Below are 11143 nucleotides of genomic sequence, written 5' to 3' on the forward strand. Positions count from 1 at the left end.
CCATTTTGCATTTTAAGCCCTAATTTTGTGGGTTTTTTTTTTCTCTCCTAAAAGTATGAATTTACGAGAGGTGTTAAAAAAATATGGTAAGGATGTTGGTCTTCATATTAAAGCTGTAAGATCCTACAGTCAGCAGTTGTTCTTGGCATTAAAACTCCTTAAAAGATGCAATATCCTACATGCAGATATCAAGCCAGACAATATCCTGGTAAGTCAAACAATCAGGCTACCTTGTATATCCATATAGGTTCTTGCCAGTAATGTGATAACCACTGTATTATTCTAGAAATGATGTCTTAATAACTCAGCATATTACTCGTTACAAAGGACTTAACCAGTGTTTACTTTTTTGGAAATTGGTCCATGAAATTTTATAGTAAAGTATAAAGAAAGAGGAAATAGGCTATTGTCTCAATTTTTTCCCTTAGATTGATGGATTTGGAGTACACACAAATCCCAAAAGTGCCTTAATGTAGTAATGATGGGCTTCCTCTGGTATCTAAACACAAAAATGCACATGTTGCTGTTTTGAAATGGTGTTCACAGCTCTTTGTTCTCTAATTTGTGGTCTGACAGGCTTAGAGACATTTAAGGAATTATCTCTTAAATAGAGGTATGGAGTAGTGTTTTATAGATGCCCAGGAGGGGCCCAAAGACAGCAGAGCTAGGTTGTGATTAGATGTTATGTTGAAAGGCGTTCCTTTCACATTCTTAATCTCTTAACTGAAGACTTCTGGGATGGTAATATGCAGCTTTCACAGGGTTTGTGTTTTTTAAATTTAGAAGTAATACATTATCATAGGGGAGCGATGAATACACACATACCGCTTCCTTCCCTGGCACCATTTATTCACCCCTGTTCTGAGGTATTCAGAGTTGGGGGTGTGTTCACAACTTGGGGAATTCCTACCTTGTCTGCCAATAACATTCTACACTTTTTTTTTTTTTTTTATGATTTTATTTATTTAAGACAGCACAAGCAGGGGGGAGGGACAGCGGGAGAGGGAGAAGCAGACTCTCCACTGAGCAGGGAGCCCAAAGTGGGGCTCGATCCCAGGACCCTGAGATCATGACCTGAGCCAAAGGCAGATGCTTAACTGACTTGAGCCACCCAGGTACCAGTTTTAGAAGATTATGATGCCATTAAAGTTTGTTAAGGACTCCTCATCAGTAGCTTAGCTCTTAGTTCAGATTTTTCTTCTTTTTTAATATCTTAAAATATATCCTTCCCAGACTATCACGTTAATAATGAGACATTCCATCTTAATAGGTTTTGTTTGACTTTACAGTGTGTTACACATCTAATATAACCTGGGGTTAGAGGAGCTAAGTAATTACAGTGAAATAAATGAATTGTAGACTTCATGTTAGGATTGAATTGTAGACTTTTCAACTTCATAGTTAATTCTTACCTCAGTTTTGTTTCTCTATTTTAAATTGTGAAGTATACCATCTGTATCAAAGAACGTGTAAAATACGTAAAATTTAAAGGTAACTATGCAGTGAACATCTGTGTAACCACCGTAGAAGTTAAAGAGTAAGACATTTGCCAGTATCTTAGGAGCTCTTGTTTTTAAAACTTTATTTTCCTTGAGTTACTGCTACTCTAGTATAAGTTTACACATGGACTTCAGACATTGAATGTTGTCTCCTTCCTGAGAAAGGAGGAAGTAGACATCAGAAACCAGAGGGAGCTGTTTGTGAATGAAAATCCAATGCTTTTAGCCCAGGATTTCAACCATCAGTGTGGTAGGAGCACCATGTTCCTCAGGGAGGATAAATGTTGTCTAGGAGTGCATATAAGTGTGGATACCCTGAGGTTGTTGAAGGCATTTTAGCCAGCCCAAGAGTCCTACTGATAGGTTTTAATTTTAAAATTGTCTTGGGATTTCTCTGGGTTTTAAACTGCATCCTTAAGTAGCTGAATGCAGTTTAGACTTTAAAAAGTTTCGGAAGTACTTGTGCATTTGAAGATACCGATTTTCTTGATTCCCCAGGTGAAGAGAATGGTTATGAATATGGCAGTGAAAAATAATCATTTCCATTAATAGCTTAATTCTGTGGATATCATCTGTAATGGGCCAATCTGTAACACTGACCAAGCTTTATGATATCCCAGTAGAAAGTGGCTAGGACTATTTATTTAAAGTGTTAAGTTTCTTTGGGGTGGGAACCGTAGGCCAAGTTCAAGTCCCAACTCGGAATTTGTGTGTGTCTCTTTTGAAGGGGGGAAGGGACTCTGGAATATGAATTACCTTCACTTGTTAATCCTGAACATGCTTCTGACTCATGAGTGGCAGCAGCCATGGGAGCAACTCCAGCCTTTCTCAGCAGATGTCACTGTTACTGTGTATGTTGAAGTATTTACAAAGGAAAAAAAGAAACAAATGACTAATATAGAGTTCATATTTATCAGTTGTGCCAAATATATTTAACATTTTCTTGACTAATACCTTCTTTATATTTAAGGGATTTAATATTTTTTAGACTTGAAGTGATTGCTAAATTTGGGATGGTCTAGCAGCTTCGGATGAAGAATGTTTTTATTCTGTTTTTGTCCAGATTTAATCTGAATCATCCTCTGCTTTCATTGCTATCGTAATTTTCTGGCAACTGAAAGTTACCTTCAGTTAATTGAAAGTTAATCTAAGTCTGATCCCTTATTAATGAATTGTCTTCATGTTCCTTTAAATAGTAACTCGACTTTATTCAGGTATTCTGGGGATTTTTAGAAGATGCTTTACTTCAATAAGATTTTTCTCTTACTACCCCTCCCTTTTCAAAGTAGCATTGGTTAAAATTAAGTGTACTTGGTATTATCCCATATTTCCTCACTGAAAAAAGTTATTTTACTAATTGTAATCAAATATTTGATAGCTCTTAATTTTTTATAATTAGGAAATTGAGTTATAATTAGAAAAGGAATTATAAATGGGTAACTTTGTTTTCAGTATTGGAAGTAACTTCTCAAAGCCAATTATTTTTATCTGATTACTTGTCTTAATTATTTCTGGCATGAATTAAACTTCCATGATAAAATGTTTTGCAGGTTAATGAATCAAAAACTATTTTAAAGCTCTGCGATTTTGGGTCGGCTTCACATGTTGCGGATAATGACATAACACCTTATCTTGTCAGTAGATTTTATCGTGCTCCTGAAATCAGTAAGTTTCTTCAAATGTTCTTTGACCTGGGCCATCATATGCAGTGGAAACAGCATATTTAATGTCTAAGTACTGTTTTCCATCGCACTTCAGCAGCTGCACGAGGTCATTGATGAGGAAGGGAACCGTAGCAAGTTCATCCTCCTCAGGTGGAATGGTGGTAGTTGTGACAGGAGTCTTGATCATGTCTGACAAGAGTAGCAAAACAATTGTGGAAAATCCTCGGCTTTAGAAGACTGCTCTTGATTACTCAAGGTCTGATTATCAAATTTATGGATTGTATGGGACCTTTGTTTTTGCTCTTCCTGTTGCCTTGGTTGAGGCTGGTTAGCACCTCCACCAAAGGTGAAATGAGAAAAGAAATACACATTTCCTTCTGCCCCCCCCCCATTCCTTCCGCATTCCCTCATTTTTTAAGGTTTTTAAGTTTAAGAGTCTGTTAAGAATTAGTGGGGAAAAAACATGAGGCTAATGCCAAAGCGAGGTATTAAGATTGCAGTTATGTAGGCCAAGCTAAATTAATCCCCTATTAATGAAAATAAATAGTTGATTGTTTCTGACATCATGTATTAAACTTCCATTTTGTTTTCAGTTATAGGTAAAAGCTATGATTATGGTATAGATATGTGGTCTGTAGGTTGTACCTTATATGAACTCTACACTGGAAAAATTTTATTTCCTGGCAAAACCAATAACCATATGTTGAAGCTCGCCATGGATCTCAAAGGAAAGATGCCAAATAAGGTAGGACATTAATGCGAGCTGTTATTTTTTTTTTTTTCCCCCCAAGGTCTTAGCAATAGTTTACTGTAGACCAGTGGATTGCTGACACTTTACTCATCACTAGTGGCTGTAAAACCATTTCAGAAAGGCAGGTGTATGGCTACTGTAATTCCTTAGCTTTTGTTTATTTCTGCTGTTTAAAAAATAGTGGGTCTAATCAGCCAAGAGCTATCAGAAGTGAATAAGAGAACTCCATTTTCCTGTTCCCCTCTAATGTCTCTCTTTGCTTTTCTTTACCCTCTTAAATTAAGCAGGAGGGTAGGGGGCCATAGTTTAGAGTTGGAATTGAGGAAGAGAGATTGATGAGCATAAATTTGTTAAGCAACATACATGTATATTTGACTGTTTCATATCTTTGTTCTTCCCTTGTTCCATTTATTATCCTTTAATGATGGGCAGAGAAGCAGCCTTGGGAGCACACCGTTATTGGTAACAGCACCAAACATGCTTGAGAGGTGGAATGAAAAAAGATGCAGGTCAGGTTAGTTCAGATGTGAAGAAGGGCTCAGTTGTCAGAGAATGACGGGTGAATATTGGAAAAGGAACTTGATGGCAATCAGTTTATTAAAGATTGGAAGTTATTTGGGATAGGAAGGTACCAAGAAAAACTCACTTAAAATTGACATCTTTCTAACATAAAACTCACCCTTAATGCTTCAGCCACAATAATTAGTTTCAGAAATGAAGCAGAAACTTTAGGCATTTATAAACCTGTCTGAGGGCCATATCTTAAACTTTGATGATTTCAGCTTATTTGCTGAATTTCTGAGAGATTATACAGATTTTTCCCCATATAGGTCAGAAGCCATTACGTTTTTTAGGTACTGTCCAAATTCTCTCATGTTGGACTTGTTTAGAATAAGTTACACAGAAATTAGTTATGTTGGTATTTGTTTTAATGAGGTCTGACCTGTATCATTTCAGGGCTATTGGAACATAATTTGTAAAACGTCATCGGGTTTCTTAAGCTGCCAAGAAAAAAGGCCCCAACTGTGTAATATTTTTCCTAGGAACAAATGATTTTTTGTCTTTGTTTGAGTCTCAGTTTTGAATAGTGAAAGCACAACGTGATATTATAATTGGTTTAAGTCACTGCCTGGGAAAATATAATTTCAAGTTACTGAGTAGTTTCAGGCACAGCATTTATATTAGCTTTTTCAAAGATGTTAGACTCTCCAGAGCAAGGAATCTAAGTGAATCTTTAAATGAGGAGACTAAATAAGTCCTATTTGTGACTTGTTATGTATCAAATTGTTGGTAGGCCAGACTGTTTATAATAGTTCAAAACCCAAGTTTTATTTTGCTTTATTGCCAGATGATTCGGAAAGGTGTATTCAAAGACCAACATTTTGATCAAAACCTCAACTTCATGTATATAGAAGTTGATAAAGTAACAGAGAGGGTAAGTCTCTTTTAACTGTGCTACAGTAAATGATTGTCTTATTGTGAATGAGCTGAATACTGGGTGGTAGTAGGAGCTGTGAATATTTAAAACACTAAAAATAAATCCTTTTTGCTGGTGGCCAATTCCTGAATAAAACACAATGAGGTTATGAGAAAGAGGAAGGATTTTAAAATGTTTGTCTAGTATAATGAGTCTGTTTTTATCATAGGTCATAATTAGACCCTCTTCCTCTGTTCTTTGGATCATTTTCTTTCTCTGGCCTCCCATCCAGCTTCTGGACTGCTTACCAGAGTGATCTTTTTGAAAACAAATCTGATCATGTTATTCTCCGTGCTTAAAATCCCTTCATTGGGTTCCTCTCTGATGAACTCTGCCTCTGCTGTCTTGAGCAGTTTGCATACCCCCTCATGGTACTCTGTAAACCCCCGCCCGTTCCATACTTGGCAGGCAGCTGTGTCATACCTCTCTGCCTTTGTTCACAGACCATCCTGACCTTATTTGCCTCCTCTCCTTCCTCATCCCCTAAATATAATTTATCCAACTTCAAGCCTCAGGGGAAATACACATTCTCTATGAGCCTTTCCAAATCCTCCAGGTTGAAGTAAGGACTTCTCTGTTTTTGCCCTGTTATATTGTCTGTTCCTAACTTTGTCAGAGCCCTTAACAACAAACACTTCCATGTCTGTCTGTCACCACTTCGGGGTAGGGAGAGGACAGTTAAAACAGGAAGTGCTTACTATTAATTATTATTAATTACTTAACGGTGTGGGGATTTTCATAGACTTCTTTCTGTTAGGAGTTTGATATTTTTACAAACTTGGAGTATGTTTTTTAAAAACTATCATAGCTAACTTGGGGTTGATTTTTTTTTTCATTCAGGTTTTTCGGTTACTTCTTAAAAAGATGTAGGGAATAGAGGAAGTCACGTAGAAGTTTTAAATGAGTAGATAATATATATATATGATATATATATACACACACACATACGTATATATATTAGAAGTTTTGATACACCCAAGCAGTCTGATTTAAATTAAGGTACATATGTTTAGTAACTCATGTAGACATACACATTTTTAAAAATTATTTTTAGGAGAAAGTTACTGTCATGAGCACCATTAATCCAACCAAGGACCTGTTGGCTGACTTGATTGGGTGCCAGCGACTTCCTGAAGACCAACGTAAAAAAGTACACCAGCTAAAGGACTTGTTGGACCAGATCCTAATGTTGGACCCCGCTAAACGAATTAGCATCAACCAGGCCCTACAGCATGCCTTCATCCAGGAAAAAATTTAAACGAGATGAAAGAAGCTCCAAGGGTTTGAGTAATTAAATACAAAGACTGAAGAAATTTCACAGCAGTTTATTAATGTATATAAACTTATAAATATTTCTCCAGCAAATTTGAGGAAGCATGATATATTTGAATTAACACCAAGGGTGATATTTCTTTTAGAAATGTTAGTTAATCTGTTTTGTGTCTTATGTGAAATTTCACTGTAGAACTGTTTTAATTGCCAAGACTGCACAAAATTACAGTGCTAATGTATATGGTTGCAGTTCACATAAAAGACAAAAGCATCTGTTATAAAATGAGTAGTAATACTGGGTGGTTGATTTATTTTTAGCAAACTTGGCTTCATATTGGTCTTCAGATAAAATGGCCAGCATAAATGCTGTTTATATTCACGTTTTCCTAGGTGTGTGTGTGCAGGCCACAGCAGCATGCCCTTGGTGTAGTCAGTGCCGAAAGGGGTCTGTTCCTTCTTGAGCCTGCCTGCAGGGATGGTCTCCTCTTTTAAAGCAGGTTGTGTACAACATTCAGTACACTGAAGGTAAGCTAAACCATCAACATCACTGGTGTTTTAAGATGTTATTTTACTGGAACAGTTGACAAATGAGGGATATTAGCTTTGTGGCGGAATTCCCTGCATGTGTGGTAACTGATCTTGTTTTATTTTTTGGCATTGCAACTGTGGCATAGTTACAGTTTCTGTTCTGTTCATCACATTTAAAATTGGAAGAGTACGCGCTTGATGGATAGAGCGCCTTCAGTGTACTGTTTCTTATTAACTTTAATTTTTTTAAATCAACTTGCTATAGACTTTATATACATTTTGTTAAATACAGTTCGTAGTGACGTAGAAACAAGGCATAGTTTTCCTTTACTAATTACACATGTTGAGGCCTAATTCTGAAAGTCCTCATATTTAAAAGTTAGACAACATAATGAAATTTTTAACTATTTGTATGTCATTTTGAAAATGTACTGCTTTATGGTAAAAGTGTTTTTCATTTGTTCATTGTTTTCATTATTTGTGATCATGTTGTCTTTCAATACAGGCATAAACCTTCCACTCTTGAACAAAGCAGCTGCTTTTTAAAAGCGGTAATTGCTTCTTTACCTTTTATTTCTTTTGTAAATGAAGCTTTTCTTTAAGAATGTGACTTTAAAGTGTTGTCTATTGCATAAAACAGTTGACACTCACTTATTGTAAAGTGAAGATTGTTCTCCTGCATGTGAAGTGGACCATGCAGATTTCTGTATGTTCTCAGTATGCATCACTAGATAATAAAGTCTTTTGTGAACAAGGCATTTGTAGCCATTTTTAAAAGTTTTTGTCTTCAGTGCTGGTAAGTCAGGTAAACCATACATAGTTAAAAAGCAATCTTTCATTTCTTCCTTTAAGTCTTTAAAAGATTTATTTGTTAAAGATGTAAGCTTAGCCACAAGTTGATCATTTTATTAATAATCAGGATCCTAACTATTTCATCAAAAAAAAAAAAAATCCTACAGATATTGTCAGCTTTCAGTGTAGTGAGATAATTCCTGTAGGTTACAGGGTGTAATTCAAGATTTAACTAATGTTTCTGCTATTTTCTCACTTTTCCTTTTGATGGTGCGGAAAGAGAAAAGGAAAACGGGGCACAGGCCACTCACCGCCTTCTCCAAGGGGTCTGATTTGCTGAGACACCAGCTTCACCTTCTTAACAAGGTTATTTCTGACAGCATGTGTAGTTAAACATTTAGCAACGATTTAAAACAAAATCCTGTAAATCAGCTTGGTTTTGCAACACAAAGGAATTTGTATTTTTAACATAGTAGGAGAGCATTTTCAGAAATGTATGTACATCTTTTCTGTTTGGGTGGTAAAATTAATGCTTGTCTTCCTGAGCATTGTGGAAAATAACCAGATTTTGGGGGTTTAAATAATATTTTTAAATTGTAAATGGGATTTTTTTATTCACCCAGGCACCTAATTACAACAAGCATGCACATTTTGGTGCATTCAAGAATGGAAAATCAGAATAGCAGCATTCTTCTGGTGGGTTTTGCTCCATTTAAAGACATGAAATGAACTACAGCCAGGAAGGTGATAGATGATATAATAAGCCAACTTTGAATCTACACCCCGTCTCTTCATGGTTTAGACTTACTAAAAATAAATAAAAGGTGGTTTCCATCTTCAGGTAGAGTGAAGCCTTTTAAATAAGGCATCACAGGTGCAGCTGTCTACCTTACCAAAATGGGTAGTGATTTTCCCACCATGACTTACTTTATTTTGGTGATAATATGCTGCATATTCAAGTCTTTGGTAGTTATTTTCACTCGAAATAGTTACATTTTGATGCTTCTGGTGATTTTCATGACTTCATTTTATATAATTATTTAATAAGTAAGTTAACTTCCACTAGAAACAGTTCATCTTATGCCTTCAAAACTGTTACGTATTCTTTAAAAAACAAAGTTGCTTGTTACTTGTTCTTTGTGTTTTAGGTGCAGTTCAGTGGAAGATGATGACAGCCAGAAGACATGAGCTAAGGTTTCTGTCCTATAAAAGATTTAAAAAAAAAAAGAAAAAGAAAAAAAAAAGAGTTCTCCATTTAATTTTTGTCTAATTTTTTAGTTTTCAGCATTATGATTTGGGTTTCCTTAATGTTTGGCACTTAGAATAGTAGTGCTGTTGTGGTGTACATCTGTAAAGTGCTTGTTTTATCATGCTTCCTGCCTCCTTCCCCTCCCCCCCCAATAAAAACAGTAGTCAAATTTAGTGACTCTTTATGAAAGAGTCTTGAATGGTGAGATTCCACATAACACATGGCCATCAAAATTGGTTCCTAGGGGTTATTAGAAAAATAGAAACCACCAAAATCACATATATCAAAAAGTAGTCTTTAGCTTTAGGTATCTTATCTCCTTGGCAGATGCAAAAGAATAGAAAGTGGAACTTTAAGACCACTGTTACTCAACTCCTTTAATACTCTAGTCCCCAACTTTCCCTTTTAGTAACTGTTTTTGCAAGTGCTCCAGTCATGGTCTTAAGATAGACAAAATATTTAGAACCACTGTCCGTTTTTCTTCTTAAGTGAGAGAAGTAGATCTTTGTTCCCAGATTTAGCATTCCTAGATTTGTCTATTCTAAAAACCCATAAACATTCTTTATGTACATATACATGATTTTATTAGAATTAATAAGTTTGCTGAGGCAGAGATTTGGAACTTTGTAAGACCTCTGTTAGATGATGGTCATAATTTAGTGAATTATCTTTAGCCTGCATTCATATTTCAGAGTAGCTGTATAGTTTTCAAATAAGTTAATCTCTGATGAAGCATTTGTTTTATTATACTTAACAGCAAAAATATCCCGTGATTGTCAGATGTCAGGGTTCCTAAGTCGTAGGATCTAACCCTCAAAAAGATCATAGTTTTTTCTGTAGTCAGGGGGCAGGTGAGATCCAGAATGCAGATACACTGTAGACCCTGTTCTCTATGTGAACAGGGTCATGGTTTTCATTTCATTTCATTTCATTTCAACAGGGTCATTATTTTCAAAGTCATGGTTTAGAGTATCGAGGTTGGAGTATCAGGTTGGACTATCGAGGTTTTGAAGGAAGGGAACATCTTAATTTTAAAGACCTTCCCAGTATTCCCATTCACCCCTTAGTCCTTATTAGTTGCATCCTGTTTATTCCCCAATGTATAACTCATTCCACTCTACTACTTTCAAAATAAGTTTGTTTTTAAGATACTGTAATTTTTTTCCCATTACAATAACCACGTTTTTTCTCCAAAACAAATACTCAGGACATGTCTACAATACAAAAAAATGTATGTTTTATGGTATGTGGTAGAGGCAGAGAAACGTGTAATGTTCTCAGATCTGTTGCATATTTGCATTCCTCCTACTATGCTTTACCTGTTCTTTATCATTTTGTAACGCTAGCTGGGTAGATAGAAATAAATCTCTGGAGTGAAACAGAGGAATCACATATCTTCAAATTTAGGCCAAGTAGTTAAAGAATGCCCTTTTAAATGTTGGAGATAACTCAAGTAATTTCCTTTCATTAGTTATAATGACATTAGAAATTGGGCTTCATAAAAAGTGTTTCTTTCCTTGTAGTATCGTAGTTCAAGCATATATTCAACATGAGTTTATCATCCTCCTAGATGGAATATCTTCCTTATGGAAATGTTCACTACAAATTCATTTGTGTGTTTTTACATGTCAATAGTGTACACTAAATTGACTTTTAAAATGTTTTCCAGTTATTTGATAGATATCATCATGGCATCCTTAATTTTTTTTTCTCCTTCTGTATGTAGGGTAAGGGACTATTCTTCTGAAGAATCTTTCCATTTAGTGATCAAGATATGGAAGCTGGTCTCTGAAAATACTCAATATGTATCCCAGTAACTCGTGGTATCATTTGAATTGTAACTTGCATTTTAGAAGCAATGTTTCCAATTATTGGGAAAACTTAATAAAATATGCCTCTTGTTACCATATT

The 11143-nt window shown here is 35.5% G+C and overlaps 1 protein-coding gene across 13 annotated transcripts in view; it reads left to right on the forward strand.

Moving 5' to 3' along the window:
• The window catches only part of PRPF4B (pre-mRNA processing factor 4B), a 38253-nt gene extending 27110 nt beyond the window's left edge, over positions 1-11143 (forward strand). The window contains exons 11-19 of one of the 13 annotated variants that reach the window (XR_006540469.1): positions 55-208; positions 3050-3164; positions 3757-3908; positions 5263-5349; positions 6446-7188; positions 7697-7742; positions 8264-8349; positions 9132-9177; positions 10959-11139. Coding sequence is in view for 2 of the 13 variants with exons in the window: in XM_044917263.1 (XP_044773198.1) it covers positions 55-208; positions 3050-3164; positions 3757-3908; positions 5263-5349; positions 6446-6649 (712 nt within the window). In the remaining 11 variants the exon portion in view is untranslated. Of the gene's footprint in view, positions 1-54; positions 209-3049; positions 3169-3756; positions 3909-5262; positions 5350-6445; positions 8362-8606 lie in introns of those variants that run through there. The other 12 variants (XR_006540470.1, XR_006540467.1, XR_006540463.1 and 9 more) reach the window with 12 other exon arrangements.

The sequence above is a fragment of the Neomonachus schauinslandi genome, chromosome 8 (assembly GCF_002201575.2).
Source record: "Neomonachus schauinslandi chromosome 8, ASM220157v2, whole genome shotgun sequence".
NCBI lineage: Eukaryota > Metazoa > Chordata > Mammalia > Carnivora > Phocidae > Neomonachus > Neomonachus schauinslandi.